We start from the raw sequence: 21,399 nt of genomic DNA, 5'->3' as shown, positions 1-21,399 counted from the left end.
TGGGAACCAAAGTTTGAATGTCCTGTGGCTCTCGAGACATTGTTTTTAAGTGGGGAAAGCCAAGTTTTTAAATAAAATAAATACTGAAAATGGAATCAATAAGCTGAATTTCTAAGACTAGGTAACATACCTTCAGTGGTCTATACCGTAAGGGATGGAGCCACCAGTCCTTGGGGCCCATGCGTTTTGTCCTTTCTACCATTTTTCCAAGGTCAGGAGTACTCTGGCGGTTAGGGATACAAATAAGCATTCTTCTTACAGAGCCTTATGGGAATACCTGAGGAGCACTACTTCTGTGGCTAAAGTGCTACTTCTCATAGACATTGGGGGTTTGGGTCACTGGCAGATAATCTATGCTTTGATACTAAAGGCAGGGGCACACATGTTTATGGTTAACATACACTGTGGTAAGGAACACATTCCATAGGATTTTATAGTGCATTAAATTGAACCATTTAAATGTGAACACTACTGTAGATAAAGCTTTTTATAATGCTTTAGTGAGATAAAAATCACATACCATATGAAATTCACCCATTTAAAGTTAATTTATATTTAAATAGGAATTTAAATATAAACTGAATTTCAGTGGTTTTTAGTATACACGCAGTTGTACAACCATCACCACTATCTAATTTTAGAACATTTTCAACACCCCAACAAGAAACCCCATACCCATTAGCAGTCGTTCCCAATTCCTCCTTTTCCCTAACCCCTAGAAACCACTTACCTACTTTCTATTTCTATGTATTTGCCAATTCTGGACATTCCATATATGGAATCATAGAATATGTGGCCTTTTGTGTCTGGGTCTGTTCCACTTTGCATGATGTTTTCAAGATTCATCCATGTTGTCGCTTAGATCAGTACTTCATTCCTTTTTATGACTGAAAATTACTCCATGGTATGGATATGCCACATTGTGTTTATTCATTCGTCATTTGATGGACATTTGGGTTGTTTCTACTTTTTGGCTATTATGAATAATGCTGCTATGAACATTTGTGCAGACATATATTTTCAATTCTCTTGGATATATACTTAGGAGTAGAATAGCTAGGTCATATGGTAACTCTATGTTTAACATTTTGAAGAACTGTCATACTGTTTTCTAAAGTGGCTATACCATTTTACATTTCCCCCAGCAATATATGAGAGTCCCAGTGTCCATATTCTCATCAACACTTGTTACTTTTATATATCTGTATCTATAGATATATAGATAGACATAGATATCTATCTATAGATATAGATATATAAAATAACTCTGCTAATGGGTGTGAAGTGGTATCTCATTGTCATTTTAATTTGCATTTCCCTAATGATGAGTAATGTTGAGCATCTTTTCATGTATTTATTGGCCATTTGTAGATCTTCTTTGGGGAAATATCTATTCAAATTCTTTGCCCATTGTCTTTTTGTTGCTGAGTTGTAGGAGTTCTTTATACATTCTGGATATGAATCCCTTATATAGATAAACAGTTGGCAAATATTTTCTCCCATTCTGTGCATTGTCTTTCCACTTTCTTGATGGTGTCCTTTGAAGCACAAATTATTTTAATTTCGGTGAAACATAATTTTTCTTTTGTGGCCTGTGCTTTTGGTGTCATATCTAAGAAACCACTGCCTAATCCAAGATCATGAAGATTTACACCTTTGTTTTTGTCAGAGTTTTATGGTTTTAGCTCTTACATTTAGATATTTTATTCAAATAACTCTTAAATGTATGAGGTAGGGTCCAAGTTTATTCTTTTGCTTGTTGATAGCCAGTTGTCGTAGCACTATTTGTAGAAAAGACTGTTCTTTCCCCCCACTGAATTGTCTTAGTGCCCTTATTGAAAATCAACTGACCATAAATGTAAGGGTTTATTTCTAGACTCTTAGTTCTCTTTCATTGATTTATATGTCACATATGGTATGTGATTTATATGTCTATCCTTAGGCCAGTACCACTTCGTCTTGATGACAGACTGTAGCTTTGTAGTATATTTTGAACTCGGAAACTGTGAATGCTCCAACTTTGTTCTTCTTTTTCAAGATTGTTTTGTTTATTCTGGGTCCCTTGTGTTTCCATATCAGTTTTAGGATCAACTTTTCTATTACTGCGAAAGATGTAGCTGGGATTTTGATAGGCATTGCATTGAATCTGTGGATTAATCTTAACAATACCGTCTTCCATCCATGAAGATGGGATGTCTTTCCATTTATTGAGGTCATCTTTTATTTCTGTCAATGATGTTTTATAGTTTGCAAGTGTTACACTTCTTTTGTTGAATTTAAGTATTCTATTCTTTTTGATGCTATGGTAAATGGAATTATTTACTTAATTTTGAAATCTTTCATTGTGTATATAAGTACAATTCTTTTTTTTTTTAAACATCGATCACGTATCCTACAACCTTGGCTGAACTCATTTATTCTAATAGTTATTTTTTGTGGATTCCTTAGAATTTTTATATACAAGGTAATGTCATCTACTAAGAGAGTTTTACTTCTAACTCTACAGTTTTAAAAGAACCACAAGACATTTTTGAATTGGAGTATTGGTTCCACTTATATGAGAGAATGAGGAGCTAACAAAGAGAACAAGAAAGAGTCAAACTTTGCTTTTCTCTCCAGTCTTCGAATGCATGGACGCTGACAGTATTTGTTGGCCAACCTAGTCAAGGCTCACCTTGCCGAGATTATAAGGATTTGTCCATCTATATACCTCATTTCTAACCATGTAAATCAGGCAGGGATATATACACATGTGTGCCTTGAGTATATCCACACATACCATTCTCTCCACCATGGCAATCCTTCCTTCTGGTGACCTCAGTGTTTGGCTGAAAGTATGTGGCAAAAAAGAGGGAGGAAATCAAAGAAGTGTCTGCGTGATAGCCCAAGGGTCACGGTGCTGCCTGGAAAGTGTGCCACCTGTGGTTTGTTATGGTTGTACTCTCACCAGTTCATTTATGGTTTCACTTTCACAAATTCAGATTAGATGTGGTTTTATTTTCCTAAGTTCAGAAAGTTGGATTCTGGTGTTCATGATGCCTGGTCAGATTCTGGACACATCACCCATCATCTTGGTCTACCCCTATATTAAGGGCTTAGTATAGCAAAAACCAGGATGGAAATGTCATGAAACAACTTACTGTGCAGGAAATAAAATGTATGAAAAGCCTTCTCTCACAGAGCCATTACAACTTTCAAGTATGGTGCTACTGTAACATCTCCTGTATTGATCTATTTAGAGAGGCTGTTAACCTTTTAGATTAAATATGAATTTTGCAACCTGAAGAACATGTATTCTTATTTGTTGGTCTGAAAAATAATATGCAATATAGTGCTACTGAGCTAAGGCATAGTGGTTTGTATTCTGATAACTTGGGGGCAAATTGTCATTTGGAGCCTATTTCTAACAGGCAGCCCTTCTGCATAGCAAGTGTAGTCTGAGAGTTTGTCAGAACAACAAACAAAATTCACAGTCACAAGACTGGAGAAGGCTTTCAAAAAGTGCTTGACAAATAGTCTGAGGTCATTAATGTCTAGGCGAAACCACTCTTTGGACTTCTTGAACTGGACTTTTATGATTATAACCAGAAATGTAAATTTACTTTTGCCCTTTTTGTTCCTAGCTAGAGGAAATAAAATTATGACCTTCACTTCTTTTTATTTCATTTGCTGTCCTAAAAATTCCAGTTCACTTTGCTGGGCAACAAGAGGCACATATCCCACTTTTGTGTTCATAAGCTGAGGTTGAGTGGATCCTAGAATCTGATCATTCACCAGATTCCTGCAATGAGATTACTCTCAGGAACAGCTCTGGTTTCCTCAATTACTTGGGTTCTATTAGGGTAGAAGGGAGTCTAACTCAATTTAGCAAAGGAATCTCCTGAAAATAGACGTTGAACAAATAGATGTTGTTCTGGACCTAATGTAACACTTTTGTACATTTGTATTAATGGAAAAGGGACACAGCCATGGGTAATCAAAGACCTTGGTTTTAAAATCCAGGACAAGGACACTTTGGAGGGTTGCAACTTGAAATCATTTTACATGAACTAATAAGGACTTCAGTTTGCATTTCTTGGGCACTCACAGGTCAGAGCATGATGTAGAAATGTCCCTGTGTTTTTAAGATGGGTTTCAATGCTGTATCTTTAAATTTTTAGCTGTTGTTCTGCCAAAAGTTTTTTTGGGGTACTCTGGGAGATGCCACATTGCCGATTTGCCTTGTTTTCTGCTTTAGAATGCTGGTAGTTTTTGAATTACACATTTTGTTTTTGTTTTGTTTTGTTTTGTTTTTTATCCTCTATAGATGATCACAGTAGGGTGAAGTTAAGACCTTTACCAGGAAAAGACTCTAAGCACAGTGACTACATTAATGCAAACTACGTCGATGTAAGTCAGAAATGTTTTATAAACCTGTTTCTCATAATTGAAGAGTGCCACAGAGACTGTTGAATGTGTTTTAATACTGCACAGAGCTTTTCCTAAAAACACAGCCTATTCAATATGGAAGGCACTTGAATTATTAACTGGTCTGTGATACTGCTTTCATCTTACTTTGTGCTGTGTCATCTTTGAAGGGTTACAACAAAGCGAAAGCCTATATCGCCACCCAGGGACCTTTAAAGTCTACATTTGAAGATTTCTGGAGGATGATTTGGGAACAAAACACTGGAATCATTATCATGATTACGAATCTTGTGGAAAAAGGAAGAGTAAGAGTTCTTGGCTTAATATCTTAATCATGTACCTTCATTCAAAACCTCTTTATGGAGCACCTGCTGTAGGGTAGGAACTTGACCAGGTATAAAGAGTTAAGGAAATGAAAAGCATCCTCTCTTGCCCCTGCCTTGCTTGTGGTCTGGTGGGAAAGAGCTGAGCGCTTACAAGAGGGAATTAAATGTGGCAAGTGGCAAGAGGGATGAATAGAGTATTCGAATGTGGATGCTGTAAAAGGGATGGATACTCCTCTAGGACTGAGATTTTGTAAAGGAGCTAATATGTGAGGTGAGCTGTGAACAATGAGAGGGGAGGAGGGGTTACGGAACGACCTTCTAAGAGGACAGAAAACACAGCAAACAGGGAAGTTGGCAGAAACGTAGTGTAGTGGGGGAACTACTGATAGTTGGTGGGGGGGGAGCAGAAACACTGTTGAAACACCTTGACCATCATTAAGAGAACCTTTTTTTAAGATTATTAATATTTTAGAGTTAGTAGATTAGGAGTTTATATTACATGACGCTGATTTAGCCTGGAATAAAGGCTAAGCCTCAAATTCATTACTCAGAATCGCTACAGCTTCACCTTGACTGTGGAGTCCCTGTTTCACCTCTGGTGACCCAAGAGGTAAAATGAAGATTTTCACTGTTAAAAGATTCTCTTGCAATTCGGAAGGCAGCCCAGCCTCCTCACATAGCCAGCCGTATTGCTTATAGGCCAAATACAGGTTTCTTTCTGAGGCCCTTTTTAAAGTACATTGTCTGTTGAAAGATGATCATGAATGTGAGACCCATTTCACAAAGGATCTTGCCCAAGGTTGTCCCAAGGTTAACCTCTTCAGAGGTTTGTCTACCTCCAAGCCATTGGGCCCATATGTTCCTTTTTCAGTTCAACTATATGGTGATATTACCTGTTTTAAAGACGCTGGAAATCACATTACCAACAGTACAACTGTGGCATAAATTGCAGTTGGAACTGACAACTTTTTCCTTTTTTGCAGCGAAAATGTGATCAGTATTGGCCCACAGAGAATAGTGAGGAGTATGGAAACATTATTGTCACCCTGAAGAGCACAAAAGTACACGCCTGCTACACTGTTCGTCGTTTTTCAGTCAGAAATACAAAAGTGAAAAAGGTATTGAAGGAATATGGATGGGCTGCCAGGGCATCTCTCTTTAAACTTGTATGAAAATTACTGTACAACCAAGGCCAATTCTCAGAACCAACTTGGCTTTAAAAAAGTATTTTTAAAAAACATTTTTTCACAACTCCTTTGATTGACATCAATGTATGCTGTGAAAGATACTGGCAGAGCCCATAATAGAATTTAACTGGCCTGATTAAATTCTTTAATCTCCTCATGACGGCTTCATTTAAAAAAAAGGGGGGGGAGGGGTACTTCCAGGTCTCGGTGACCAGCAACTATAGCAGCACCTGTTTGTGGGTTTAGCTTTTCAATAGCAACCTTCTGACAGTTTTCAAGCATTATTTTCCCAAACTGTGTTCCAAGGAACGCTAACCCTGCAAGATGCTTGCAAAAAGGAGATTCTGCTATTTAATAAGTATGGAAAATGAATGCTACATAATATGTATTCCCCTTTAGAAATATGTACAATTTACACAAGTGGCCAGAGCGCTAGTTAAGAAACCCTCTTTCACTTTTTTTGCCCAGTGTTTCCTAATGCGACTCAACATAACCCTTTCCTATATAACTGTTAACATCCAATTTCCACACCTTGTGGAAAATGCTGCTTTCAAGTTATCTCAATTTCTTTTGTTCAAAATCTGCTGTTCCATCAAGATTCATGGACCATGACAGCATTACTAGGAACTCTAGGTGGATGTTCATTAAGAAAATGTAAAGTAATTGCTCTAGAGAGACTTAGGAATGGCAGTTGTTTGTAGCAATGGATGTCATTTTTTTTTTTTTTTCCCTAAGTCTTGGCCATCTTTGGGAATGTGATCAAACTACAGCTCCCCTGCCCCAGAAGAATTCACATTTAGTCCAATTTTTATATACAATTTCATTGGCTCCAAAACCCATCTGTGATCCAAGGTTTACAGTCTTTTTCTATGTTTAGTTTTTTTCCCAGAATGGCAGAAGTATATAAAAGTCAAGTAGCACTATATTTATCTGTGTTCTAATAGAGCTGTTAGCTGGCTTAAACTAACCAATAATCAGCTTATGTTTACAAAGCCCATTGCTCATGGAAACCCTTCAGGTATTTAAACATGGCCCACTTATTCTTATTTTACAAACCACTCAAGTTGGAGGACGGAAGTCAAATAGGAACTTTAGGTGTTTTGTGCAAGAGGAAAAAGTAGTAACTGAAAAAGAGGAAGAAATAGGAAAATGAGAGTTAAAGGAAGATTTCAGAAATCAAAGCCATAAGGCTTCTGGACCCCAGGGCCAAACACCTTAAATGCTCAAGCTGATTAATGACCTTGAGTCATCAAAAAAAAATCAGACATTTATAAGTTTATTCGTTATAAGAAAAACCTACGACAGCAAGTTACCTGTTTGGGGAAATTTTTCATCCAAAGTGGTTAAAATATAAAAAGCTCAGCCACTTAAAGGAAAACTACTCTGGAAAATTCATTCATGAAAGTGACAGATAAATTTATTATTGATGTTGGAGACTGAGAATCACTTCCTGGAGTATAGCAGCAACCAGCACTCCGGCTCCTGAAGGTCCAACCCAGACAGCAGAGAAAGGATGGGAGTCATGGCCCACAGTCAGATGAGAGCAAAGGGACCACGGCCTTCTGGAGTTGGGGCAGGAAGTCAGAACATGGAGGCTTGTGTAGAAATTACACAGTGCATGAATGAGACGGCTGCCAAGGGGAAAGTACCTAGCTCAAGAACAGTAGTTAGGGCACATGAAATGGAAGGTCATGTTTCATACATCCTTATGTTTTTTTGTTTGTTTTTGTTTTTTTTTTAATCCAAAATGCCCACTGTCTGCTTAAAGACCTCTCTTTTCACCTTTCTCCTAGGGTCAGAAGGGAAATCCCAAGGGTCGTCAGAATGAACGGGTCGTGATCCAATATCACTACACTCAGTGGCCTGACATGGGAGTTCCTGAGTATGCCCTCCCGGTCCTGACCTTCGTGAGGAGATCCTCGGCAGCCCGGACACCAGAAATGGGCCCTGTGTTGGTGCATTGCAGGTGGGGCCAACATCTTTCTCCTTCTTGTGCCTGGGATTCAACATCTGAAGTGGGCAGAGTGGGCGGATGTGGACCGCTGGGGCCCTGCTTTGTTTGATTTAGAAGCAGAGTCTTCCACTGAAAACTGGGACTGGTACAGCCTGGTAGGGTTCTATAAAATCACTGCATTCTCAAAACATTCTGAAATCATCAGCTATTTCTGAGGCTAAAACAATCTGCTCTTAGAGAATGAATCTCCAGTTTTTAATAACATCTATTAATAAAATCCCCATTGCTTACAGGGAATCTTGAAGCTGCTCCTATTACATGGAAATCTGACCTTAAACACAAGTCCAGGGCTTTCTACACTGGAGAGGTTGAGGTTTTGTATATGGCTTTTCTGTAGGGTTCCTCTAAATAATAAAATTCATTGTAGGAGTGAAAAGATCTTTAATGTTTTAATTGATACATGCTCTAAGGAAGACCTTTTTCAGAGCACTGGGAAAGCCTTTTTTCCCTTAATTACCTTTAACAACTTTAATAGGTGGTTTAAGAATACTTTTATTATCTTTCATTTGTAATTGCATTCTTGGCTTTTTTTTTTTTTTAACTTTGATATTCAAATAGATGCTGCGTCTTCTGTGAGTTATGTTGCAGAGCTGCGTGGCATTTTCTAAGCATTTCTTCTGGGCTGTTGCTCATAACATGTGATCACAAAGCAAGTCCTTGGCAGATGTTGGAGCGCAGCCCCTGTTTAAAGCCTCGTGAAAAGTACATTTTCTTGCTAACCCATTGAGGAATCGCTAAAATAGACATGAAAGTCTGTCAAAGAGCTGGGGTATCAATGGAGCAGTCCTGGGAGGTGGGGAACCCGCTGGGGGTACTGCAGACACCCATCTTCCTGACTGTTGTTTCTTAGTTTTGTGTTGGTTTGTTTAACAATGAGGAAGTGTGAATAAAAGAGACCAGATTTTGCAGGTGTGCCATTCTGATTCCATACGGGGCTGACTAAAGGCAGGCACCCCTTTAGGTAAGAACTTTCTAATAGTGAACAGACTAGGGAGGTGTGCAGAAAGGGGACTTACCGAAAGGATAATGGGTGCTTCCAGAATCATAGAGAGTTGGAGAACCAGGCACAGACTTCGGCATCAAGGACACAAACTTCCTGCCTGGGGTCTCGGCACACGGGGTTCTGGTGGGGGGATGCCTCTGCCAAGCAGGGCTGCTCTCCGTCCCTTGCATCACTGACTTCCATCCTTGGCTTGAGCAGCAAGCGAGACTGAGAAAGCAAATACATATGCAACATTTTACCCCAGCTCCCGTGGTATTTATGAAAGGCTGTCTTTGCTCTCCGTCAAGACTCCTGGGAAATGTCCTAATGAAGTTTTTGGATGCTGTCCACAATGAATGACCTATGTCAACTCTCTACTAGGTTATCTAAACAACAAGGTTATTTTTAAGCTCGTTCGCTATTTAGACGTAATTTTTCCAGTCTACAGTTAATGCATGACACGAAAGAGCAAAAGGTGGCGGCTGAGTGTCTTCCTTTCTTCCAGTGCTGGTGTGGGCAGGACCGGCACCTACATTGTAATAGACAGCATGCTGCAACAGATAAAAGACAAAAGCACAGTTAACGTCCTAGGATTCCTGAAGCATATCAGGACACAGCGTAACTACCTCGTCCAGACTGAGGTGAGGAGTGGCTGCAGTTGCTCGCAAGAGATTCTAGCACGTGCTTTAAATGAAAGTTGAATGGTACTGAGGAGAAAATCCATTCTTGTAGGGCCCGAAGGAATGTACAGGTTTGTACTGGAAGCTATGCTGACCATGAGACTGTTCTTTGACTCCCAGTTTCCCATGTCTGTGTGCATCTTACGTGTGATTTCTCAGTCACGACACCAACACTTAGGAAGCAAGATGCAGCTGTATCTAGTGCTGTGTTTGAGGCCATGGGGAGTTAAACAGTTGTTGTCGGGCCTGAAAAGTTGAAGGGTTTCTAAAGACCTTCGTTAAACACATTTCTCCACGGCTTGCTGCACTGAACCTACAGCTTGGGGCACGGTATGGAAAACACAGTCCTGACCCTAAAATAAGTTATGAGGGATAAAGCAGTGAGTATGGGAGCAAGGCACCTGGCTGTAAATGCTTGAAGGAGCTCCCAGGGAAGTCCCTGTGAGAAGAGTTGATCAGAGGTCAGCTTCATGACTTGGATAGAAGTGGCTACTCCTTACCAGTTCTCCTCGTTCTGTCCCTTTTAGGAGCAGTACATTTTCATCCATGATGCCTTGTTGGAAGCCATTCTAGGAAAGGAGACTGAAGTATCTTCTAATCAGCTGCATAGCTATGTTAACAGCATCCTCATACCAGGAGTAGGAGGAAAGACACGGCTGGAGAAACAGTTCAAGGTAGTGCTCTGATTAAACGTCTGGGTTTTGTAAAAAAAGCAAGAAGTACAGAAATGGCTTACGTTTGGGGGTCATATCTTTTTGGCATGAATGTATAGACTGAAGGGGATTACTATTTGTATTCTTCAAATGTAACGGGAAGCAAATAAAGTTTCGACCTGTGTATGAACTGTTGGGATCCTAACACCACAGTGACTCTAGGTTGGAGTCTGTCAGTCTAGTCCAAAAAATAATGCTGTACTTCTTCTGAACTAACTTATCTTACCCTTAAGAATGATTTATTTTTAGGACAGTAGGTCAACAAATAAGTTATCTGAAAGACTATCAGATAGTTTAGAAACTAAAAGAGGTACTAAGGAATACCAGAAAGAAGTTAACTTTTCCCAAAGGATTCTTCTTTTGCTTGGATAGGGGCATGAAGAAGTTTAAAGGCAGTTAAGGTTTATATGGAATTAACTGAGGGAAAGGTTAAAAAAAAAAAAGACCATAAGATCATTAAAAGCTCAGTCCTTTATTCTAACCTTCAAATGCTGTCCCTCCAATTATTAAGTACTTTCTTATTTATTGGTCTCTCATTAGTCTTTTCAATTTTTTTTTGCATTATTCCATACGTAATTTCTCATTTTGTATCAAGATGGAAAGAATGAGGTATATCTGTACAATTGTACTTTTCATGGTAAAACTTTGTGAAACCATCATTTGAATCAATGAGACTGCCAAGCAAAGTAACAAGCTAAATTAATTTTCATTCCATAACAATCTTAAATTTCTAGCTCTCCTTTTAAAACATCCTAGCCATTTGAAAAACCATTTGAGGTAATTAATAATGAGGACATATCTCATTTTAAATGTTTAAAATTAATTCTTAAAAAAATTAACTATCAACATTTCTTAAATTCTGCCTTTTCTGTTTCTGCAATATTTGTTTCCACATATTTTGATGAATTTTTTAAAAGAAATCTCTTCATTCCCTTGGAAACCAGGTAATTGGTTCTTTGGTAGGCACTAACCACTTTAGAACTTAAGTAGAAGGAAAAAAACAAGAATCAGAGACTTGAAAACTACACCCAAGGCCCTGGACAGTAGTACGAAAGCTAAAAAAACAAAACCGAGGATTGACACAGTGTTTAACCAAGCTATACAAGAACAGGAAGAATAACCAAACTACTGGGCTACTTATAGTGGCCTTAGAACAATGTTAGTTTAGTTCAACAGAAACGTACTGAGAACCTAGTAAGTTATGTTCAAGAAACATAATTAGCTCCTATGACTATAAAGCAGTCTTTTCTAGTGTAGACCCACCCGAATCTCATGTGCCTGTGAGAAATTATGGAAGACAAATTACAAAAAGCAGTGACATTTTCAACAGAAAAATCCAGATGAATTCATTTAGTATTTACTGCCCACACTGAACCTGTTATCAGAAGCCTAGGGCCTGATAGTAGAAATAAGACAAGATTACCCCTAACCACGGTAAGGGGACAGAAGTAACCACTACTAAAACACAAAAATATATTCTTTAGGATAGAAAAATGTTTTTGCTCCTCAGTAATCCAATTACTGATTGGCTGCCTTTTGCCAGATTATCAAGCAAATGCTATCAATTATAACTTTGTTTTGTTGTTTCCCAGCTTGACTGAGATGTAACTGATACATAACATTGTATAAATTTAAGGTGTAGAGAGTAATGACCTGATGCTTGCATATATTTCAAAATGATTATCACAATAAGGTTAGTTAATGAAAACTACAACGTTGCTTTTCTTTCAGCTGGTCACACAATGTAATGCCAAGTATGTGGAGTGCTTTAGTGCTCAGAAAGAGTGTAACAAAGAAAAGAACCGAAACTCTTCCGTTGTGCCATGTAAGCTCTTAAAATCAGTTTGACTTGGTTGAGTGTGTTAGTATTTTTTCACCGAATTTTATGTATTATGTAGAGAGGCCGCAACTACCAAGGGGAGTAGTTATGCCAGGAAAATTAAGGCAGTTTGATCAAACTAGGAGGGGTGGCTGTCCATGCCAGCAGATTGCTGCATCAGTGTGACATGAAGTCTAGCTTCCGTTCACCTCACAATTCAAGAATTAGGGTACTTCTACATTTTAACTAAAAAAAAAAAAGAAGTAAAGCCATTATCACTATGGCATTAATACTCCTAGAAAAACGCGAGTCTGATTAATCTGTACAACTGGAATGCATTATTACATTCTTCTGGCTATTGAGATCAGGGTACTGTGGGTGGATGGGGACCTTGGTATAAATAACTCGGGACCTAGCAGAGGAAACTGTGAGCTGTAGACACAAGCATGGGTGATCACTGGAGAGATTCTGAGACTCTACTGACAAAGGCCACTGTTTTCTAAGCATGTTATGGGGAGAAAAATGGGAAGGGAATGGCAAAAGAGCAAAAGTATAGTGTGTTGGTATAATTGTAAGGATATCAAACCAGGGCCAAAAATTATCTGAAATCCTCTGTCATCTCTGCACAGAGTGTTCTCTTTGTGATCTGCTGTGAAAACCTCTCTCACAGTAAGATTTTATTCCTGTAATGCCTTTACCCTTCTGGGAATGTGCAGCAAAATTCCATTTACATTCTGCCTTAGCTGACCCTTTAGCTTAGTTAAAAATATAGGTGAGTTTTAAAATGAAAGGGGAGCCAGGGAAATAGATTACTCACCAAGTGAATCTCAGAAAGCATTATTGGTTCTGTGTGTGTAGTAAGGCAAATGTGGTGGTTTTTTTGTTTTTCTGTTTTTTTCCATACTACAGCCGAGCGTGCCCGAGTGGGTCTTGCACCATTGCCTGGAATGAAAGGAACAGATTACATTAATGCTTCTTATATCATGGTGAGATTCAAGTTAATTATAAATAAATTCAATTAAACTAAAAGGTGCTAAAGAGCAGATACCACCTATGTGGCTGATTTCATTTTTCAAATAATTTCTCGATGTGTAATATAAAAATTAGAGAGATTTCTGTATCTGGCGACCTTTAACAAAAGACTCCGAATCAGCAGGGGTACAGAAATCCTTTAAGAAAAGTGTGTGTTAAGGAATTAATTTTCTTGTTAATTTCACCCATCTAATGTTTGAATAAATGTTGAAATTGCTGTTAAGTAAAAACAGCAGGGGTAACGAGAAGGGAATTGTATGTGGAGATAAAATGATCTACACGTGTTAGCATGTACATCTAAAAATTAGCCCCATGTACAGACTGCCTTTTTCAATTGTTTAAGTGAGGTCAAAACAATGCTGTCTTATTTCATGAACGGATTTTACTACCCCAACGTCAGAATAAAATGTTTGTAACTGCTGATTTTCCATCTCCCTAACTGAAGGGCTATTATAGGAGCAATGAATTTATTATAACCCAGCATCCTCTGCCACATACTACGAAAGATTTCTGGCGAATGATTTGGGATCATAATGCACAGATCATTGTCATGCTGCCAGACAACCAGAGCTTGGTAAGCAAAGCACATCTGCTATATATTAATGAGCCTGTGAGGCCGTAAGCATAAATCATTCTGATACCTTACCACAGGCCTCCACTGTGTGTGTGTGTGCTCGGGAGGGCATCTAGACTTCTCTCATCTTTAAGTCTGAACGGGTTCCTTTTGTATGCTTACGGTACGGTTACTGTCCCTGTCAGCTCCATTACTTGATGTTCTCATGCTGTACATGGCCAGGCAATAGAAGGTTTTGGAAAAGGGCCTTTGAGTAACCTCCTTTAACATGTGACCTTAACCTGACCTCTCAGTTGCTGGGTGTCATTTGTAAAAAACAAAATAGCAGCTAACATTTGAGTATGTAACTGTGTTTACATGTATTAACTTGCTTAATCCTCTCTACCACTATCATTTCATTTAATAGCTAAGAAAATTGAGGAAAGTAACTTGCCTAAGGGCATATACACAAATAATTGGAGGCAGGATTTGAACCTGCGTGACCTTTTAATCCTTTGCTATGCTATTTGTCCCACCCCACATCAGAGAAAGGTTTCCTAGCCCTACCCCAAAAACTTTATATCAAAAGTACTAATGATGTATCATTATTTCTCCCCCATTCCACAGGCAGAGCAGATCCATTACAGGGAAGGAAATACAGAAAGGCTATTTTGTTCCAATTTAAAGGTGCTTTTAAGACCTTGACTGAGCCCTAGCCTCTTTCTCTCCTCCCTTGAGTCCTTCCCTGCTGTGTCTGGAGATTATGTAAAAGAAGGGTGAACAAATCTATCAACTTTCAGAATTAGTTGGGTGGTCAGAAGTTATTATGAGGACATGTGAGCCCACAAAATGAAAACAAAAAACAATGAGGAGTTGCTTCCATGAGTATCAGATTAGTGAATTTTTTTAATCAAGAAAGAACAGCATGTGATTGAACCCCTAGTCTTGATGACATGCATTTGACTGTGTGCCCAGTCAGTAGGAACTTCTTCACTTTGTCGCATTTTGCTCCAGCTTCAGAATACCAAGACTGCTTCTGTATGATAGAATGGCAACAAAATTGAGAATCTTAAGCTAAAAACTGGAGTGTAAATTTTCAAATTAGCTGGCAATAGGGGTCTATTCTGTTTGGCATGTGGAAATTGGAGGCATTTAGGGTTGTTAAAACGTTCATTTGTTGGATGAGTCAGTTATTTTGTTATTGTCACTTAACACAGGATGGTCACCAAAAGCATCTATCACACAGGCTCATTTGTAGTGGGTAGGCTAGACCACCTGAGTCCATACATGCTCTGCAGACAGTGAGGACCTTGACTTGCCCCGGAACAGGTCATCTCAGTGTCTCAGGCTGAGGGAGACCTGGCTAGAATCCTGCATGTCTGCATTCTCAGCTCCGGAGTTGAAAGTCAGATTTATTAGAGCACATTTTTCCTGAAAATGTAGATTCTCTTTGTTTGCTTTATTATTTATCACTGCTATAAGTTGACAAGACCATGATGCTTTGAGTAGCCCAAAGTCACTGGTTCCTAGCTCAGAAAGCACTGTTAAAAATACAGGGATCTTTGATCTACAAATATATTTGTAAGCAAAATAACCACGAGACTGGAGTTCCTGCTGAATCAAGAAGCAGCATGTATTTTTCATAGTCTTTGAAGATGATCAGTTTGCGCTCTATATTCAGAAGGTTTTTGTTGTTGTTTTTTGCCTTTCTTCCACCATTATTAAAATCTCTTTGGCAGTTATTAGGCCAATTTGGTAATTTACGATTCATGTTAACTTCTTAGAGGTACATAATGTTGTTATTCCCACTTTTCAGATATGGAAATTAAGGCCCAGATTAATTTATTCAGGATCACATCCAATCCTAAATCCTATGCTTAAACTGTGCATATTGATTAAATGTATAGGCCCTGTCCATTATTACCTTACATCTTTAGTATCTGTTAAAAGGGTCTTACTTCCATTTCCTTGGACAAAATGTATTAAAACCCCTGACAGTTACAGACTTCTTTTGTATAGACTAAACCCAATTGCTAATCTGTTTCCCCTTATGCTGAGCTTTAAAAATAAAAATGTACTTGGCAATAAGCTATATTGAAACTTGAAAGGGTGATAAGTCTTATTGGACTGTTGGCTCATTTCTGATGCAACAATGTAAGATTAAACAAAACCTTCTTTGTTTTGAACATTAGAATTATTTCTGACTTCACTAGTAGTATCTAAGCATTTTCAGGAAGATGCCCCTAGAAGTATAGATAATGCTGGGCAAAGTAGTTTGCCATTTGAACTGATGAGAAAAAGAGGCATGGCAGTGGGGGTCAGGGGTCTTATCCTAATCATTGTACTTCTCACAAAATCTCCAACATATGTACCCCTTAACTTTTTCTTAGGCCTCCACAGTTTTCAGGGATGGAATTCAAATACCACGCCTGAATATTTATTTTTAATCCTAAAATAGATGAACATTTAAAGTTTGCCTGATTCAAGGCTGAAAGACTTTTTCTATGTTAATCTCCATTTGAAGCCTAACATGGATAGATTAACTGGTCTTTGAAAGAGCACTTTGTACTTCATGCCAACATAAGCTTATTTATGCATGACCTCTTCCCAGACAGGTTCTGTTGCTTACCATTTAGTAGCAGTGTGACTTGAGACAACTTAAGGACTTCCCTGAGTCTTGATGTCCTCCTCTGTAAAGACCGATGATAAAAATCCCTTACGTCACTAGTATATCATAAAAACTAAGTAAGATAATGTTGATGAAATTCCTTGGCAAAATGCTAATCAACTGTAGAACTGTTTACATAATCCATAGGAAGTAAAAACCAGGATGTCTTAGTTGCTTAAGCAGTTGTGAAATAATATACTAACTCCAGTTGAGAAATTTTCTATAATGTATCACAGTAAAAAAGAAAACACAAAAAACTTAAAAACCAAAAAAAAAAAAAAAAAACCCAGGATCTAGGTCGATTAATTTTAATATATCACCTCTAGAGGGAGCATTTTTGGTTGTTACAGTGCCCTAGGTGGGAAGTGCTAGGAAATGGTTATTATCGAGTATATTTTACAATCACCACTGAACTTGGGGAACTGGGCATGATGAAGTACAGGACATGGCAAACATTATACGTCAATTTGCAAGAAAATTCAAAAACAAATGTTTGACAGCACTGCAGAGGAATTTTTTCTTTGGGGGGGGTTCCCATAGGCAGAAGATGAGTTTGTATACTGGCCAAGTCGAGAAGAATCCATGAACTGTGAGGCCTTTACCGTCACCCTTATCAGCAAAGACAGACTGTGTCTCTCTAATGAAGAACAAATCATCATCCATGACTTTATCCTTGAAGCTACACAGGTAACTTAAACCTCCAACAGACATACTTGGGCCCTGCATCGCCTTTTAAGTAATAATAAAGTCACTTGCCACCCTCGAGACAGGCTCAGGCATTTGAGTATGACTTAATTTTACATATGTACACTTCCCTTTTTCCTTCCTTCAAATATTTGCTTTTTCCAGCTGGGTAGATGAAATGTAACAGTTCCTCTGAGCATGCATACAAATAGGTCTGTTGACCTAATTATGAAAACAATATACTAGAGTTCAACAGTCTTTTTGCCCCCAGAAATGTAAACCTTGCAATGTGTTACAGATGATAATAGTAAGGCTTTTTTTTTTTTACTAAATGACATTTTGATATGTAATAACTTATTATGGGGTGGGGAGAAAGAAGAGCTATCTTATATTAATAACTTAAATGATGATCTAACGCTTGGTCTTTTTTTCCTTTAAATGTATAGATAAGATAGAATAGGATATAAAGTCTCTTATAATTTATTGTCACTTAAAATTTTATTGTCCCCAGAACAAAATAGGATTCTACTATCATGACCTGGTCGTTTTTTAAGGGCAGGAAGTCAGTCCTCCCTAGTATTTGGCATTTGTCAATTATCTCTAATACATACTTTCTCAGGAGCAAGTTCTAGTCCCCAGATTATAGGTGTCAGGAAATAACGGATGGGCTATGACTTGTTGTGTTGGTTATAGGATGACTACGTCCTAGAGGTTCGGCACTTCCAGTGTCCCAAATGGCCTAACCCAGATGCCCCCATCAGCAGTACTTTCGAACTTATCAATGTCATCAAGGAAGAGGCCTTAACAAGGGATGGCCCCACCATTGTTCATGATGAGTATGTATTTCTTAATTTTAAAATTCAGACATTTTTCTTGAATTGCTTTGGGAGTGGAAAGGGAAGATCGTGACCATTCTGTGTTACCAGTGTGTACAAGGGCCTGTTGTAAATCTGTTTGCATTTTAATGTGTCAGGCCCTTCCCAGACTTCAGATATTCCTGGAGTGTATGTTCTAGAAGGTCAAAGCACTATACCAGCCTACAAAAGTAGACTTGCAAGCTTCCTGAGGATTTATGTTTCAAAAACACTAATTAAACAGAAAATGTAAATAGTTAATAACTTAAATATTTATTTTTATATCCCTACAAACACTTATTAGAGAAGAAAACTTTTTAAATATGGTTTAGTTGATTAGGAGTGAGAAAGTTACTATTAATGATAAATTTAGAGTTTACAATGTGTTTTGGAAGTTTAAAGAATATGACTCTCAAGGAGAACAAATAATTTGCTCCTGGTGTCAGAGCTTCTAGGCATCCACATGGTATTCAAACCCAGACACCTTCCCCTTTAGTCAGAGGGAAAGGTTGATAGATAAACCTTATAGTATGTGAATATTTGGAGTCAAACTTCATGGCTGGGATTGACCTGTAAATCAGTTTGTAATCCCAGATTGTTTAGACTCTCACAAGCTTTTAGCTAATATGGCACCAATTATAGATCCTCATTTCTTTAAAAACAAGAAAAAAAATTATTTGAGAGAGTGGGGGCAGCGGGAGAGCAGCAGACTCCCCGCTGAACATGGAGCCCAAGTGGGGCTGGATTCTGAGACCCTGAGACCATGACCTGAGCCAAAACCAAGAGTTGGATGCTCAACTGACTGAGCCACTCAAGTGCCCCTCTATCCTCATTTCTGTTTTACTTCCAAGGTAGCTCCTTTGGTCAGCAAATTCTCAGTGTGTACCCATTATGTTCATTAAATTAACAGCTACTCTGGAAGCATAGTTATTAATCAATTTGAGAGTAAAGCTTATTGTTAAGTCTTCCATTTTTTCTAAACTAATGCTGCAACATGAAGTGAGCACACTTTCAGCGTAGGTCAGCACCTGTACCTCAGCTCATGGTTCCTCATGTTTGAAGATGGCCCTATTAACTGGCTGCTTCCAAAGATTTTTATGTTCTTTTTTAGGAAATAATGACTATTTCAAAATGTTGGTCCAACTCTTAATTAGATTGAGTTTAGGGGGGAAAGAAAGAGGAAAACATTATAGTCATTACTAAGATGCCCAGAAACGGGGCAACTGCCAGCAGTGTTTAAGTAGCCGAGCCAGCATAAAAATAACTGGGCAGCTAGTCCTGGTCTATGGAAATTGGGGTATGCAGTTATAGTGTGACATTAGGGCTGCTTCTATAGTTTTTCCCCCCACTAATCTGTATTAGCTTTCCAAATACCTCTGGGGACTGAATTCTAATGCTGCTGCCCAGTGCTGTGACTGATGGTGTTGTGATTTTGTGCTCAATGCAGTCATGCAGCTAAACTTATATTTCATGGTAAGGGATGTGGGAAGGAAAAAACTAGCAACTTGTTAAACCATTTAAAAAGAACTATTTGATTCATTTGTCTGTATTCAGTTTGGGGGTATATTGTCTTATTCAGTGATTTTTATTTTATTCCACATATATATTCCACATATATGACCTCTGAAATTAATCAAATGTAGCTTGTTCTTAGGCCTGCATAAGAAAAGAGCAAATTAACTCTGAACTAGATCAGCACAAATCATGTAAGTGAGCTGGACTAAAAGCCACTGAAGAAACATGTTCCTTCCTTTATCCACTCTTCAGGAGATAAGCAATTCCGTAGAAGTTATTTTTCCACATTACCCAAGCAAAGTAAACAGCTGCTCGTGGTAGTGCAATGTTCTGAACACCAGCTAGCTTTCAGTTTCCATCCTACCTACTTTTTGTACCTGTAAATATCCCTTCCTGGTGGCCCACAAACACCTCAAAACAAACTCATCATCTTCCCCGCCTGTCCCCAGCCCCGGAGTTGGGCAAACCAGAAACGTGCTGGTATGCCCCCTCACCTCCACATCTCACTGGCCACGAGTCTTCTTGATGTCACCCATTCTCTCAGTACACTTTTCAAACTCCTTTATGATCCGGTTGAAGCAATCCTCCATTGAATTACTTCCTGCAGGCCACCTTGCCCCTGCAAATACTATTTCCCTTGAGGGCTCTTTCAGTCAACAGACACTTTAAAAGTCACTCTCTTTGAAGAGGTAATCATTTAAAATCACTAACAAACATCACATTCTTACCAGTGTTCTTGGGTAGCACATCCTGTTGCAACTGCTTGTTCACAGGATTGTCACCCCCACCTTGTTGAGACCAGCAGAGGTAACTCATTTGTCCCAGTCTCCACTGGGTGAAGCTCAATGCCTGGCACAGAATGGGTACTGTGCTTCAAACTGACCTACAAATTAAGGATATGTACAGTATCCTTAATATGAACTTTCCCCAGAGAGCCTTGTGCCTTGCATTTTGTTTCTTGTTATCTTGCCTCCTTACGAATGTTTAAGCTCTATCAAAACTAGAAGTGAGCAGGCCGGAAGAGAAAGCCTCGCTGCTTGCACTTTAAGAGTTGAACTTTGAGTGGACAAACTTGTTATTTATCGGGTCTACACAGAGATCTCTTAACACCTACTCTCAGGGTTCTCAGCTGTGTGCCAGATGGATAAAGTTTCTAGATAAATGATCTAAGGATAAAATTCCACACCCAAAAGTAAACTGATTCTATTTGAAGGCAAGCACAGCTTAAAGGCAAACAGCTTTATTCACAGCATCCTGTATTCGAGACCATTCTGTTCAGAGACTCATCTATCAGCATTACTGTCAGATTTTTTAAGCAGAGCTTACATTCCGACAGAACAACTTTGGAACGTAAGCACGGTTTTTACAGTCTCATGAGACTACAGATTAGACGTTCACTCACAGAAGAACAGTTTCTTGTGCAAATATTTAATAATATTCACTGCGGAGGTATATCTATCACCCTGTTAGAGCTCCTAGAAGGCTAATTCCATTAACAAAGTATGATGTGAGTACTGCAGGTTGGAAAGGAGGCCATTAAAAGGTCAAAACTATTTTCATAATAATGCAAAGATACCATTTGCCTTGTTCATTCTCACTCTGATGGCTACCATAATGGTGCTTGCATGGTTTTGTGTTTAACATTTTCTCAGTTCCAATTTTTGACACCATAAATATTAATAGATACAGCCCAAATAAGCAAAAGCTCTTTGAGGATCACCAATAACCTTTTATTTTCATTTGATCCTGAGATAAGCCATAGGAGATACAGAACTGTATGGACTGCTTTCTCTGTCAACTGCTGCAAAGATACCTACAAATTAACTAATTCTGTTTTTCATTTGAACCTCAACATTACTGCACTAGGAGGATAATTTTAGGATCCCTTAACATGAGAAAATAGGCAGTGTGAAGCTAATAGGGCCTGTGTACACAAATAGTGTCAGCCAGGACCAGCTACCATAA

At 38.6% G+C, this 21,399-nt stretch overlaps 1 protein-coding gene across 3 annotated transcripts in view; it reads left to right on the top strand.

The window, feature by feature from the left end:
* Nucleotides 1-21,399, top strand: part of PTPRG (protein tyrosine phosphatase receptor type G) — a 689,740-nt gene that overhangs the window by 651,676 nt on the left and 16,665 nt on the right. For all 3 annotated transcript variants that reach the window (XM_078076474.1, XM_078076466.1, XM_078076463.1), the window contains 11 exons: nucleotides 4,307-4,389; nucleotides 4,578-4,712; nucleotides 5,717-5,851; nucleotides 7,714-7,886; nucleotides 9,422-9,557; nucleotides 10,124-10,270; nucleotides 12,041-12,134; nucleotides 13,038-13,114; nucleotides 13,606-13,734; nucleotides 16,922-17,068; nucleotides 17,759-17,901. In XM_078076474.1, coding sequence (XP_077932600.1) covers nucleotides 4,307-4,389; nucleotides 4,578-4,712; nucleotides 5,717-5,851; nucleotides 7,714-7,886; nucleotides 9,422-9,557; nucleotides 10,124-10,270; nucleotides 12,041-12,134; nucleotides 13,038-13,114; nucleotides 13,606-13,734; nucleotides 16,922-17,068; nucleotides 17,759-17,901 — 1,399 coding nt within the window. The remainder of the gene's footprint in view (nucleotides 1-4,306; nucleotides 4,390-4,577; nucleotides 4,713-5,716; nucleotides 5,852-7,713; nucleotides 7,887-9,421; nucleotides 9,558-10,123; nucleotides 10,271-12,040; nucleotides 12,135-13,037; nucleotides 13,115-13,605; nucleotides 13,735-16,921; nucleotides 17,069-17,758; nucleotides 17,902-21,399) is intronic.

Source organism: Halichoerus grypus, chromosome 1, assembly GCF_964656455.1.
Source record: "Halichoerus grypus chromosome 1, mHalGry1.hap1.1, whole genome shotgun sequence".
Taxonomy (NCBI): domain Eukaryota; kingdom Metazoa; phylum Chordata; class Mammalia; order Carnivora; family Phocidae; genus Halichoerus; species Halichoerus grypus.
This window is presented reverse-complemented; position numbering and strand designations above follow the sequence as displayed.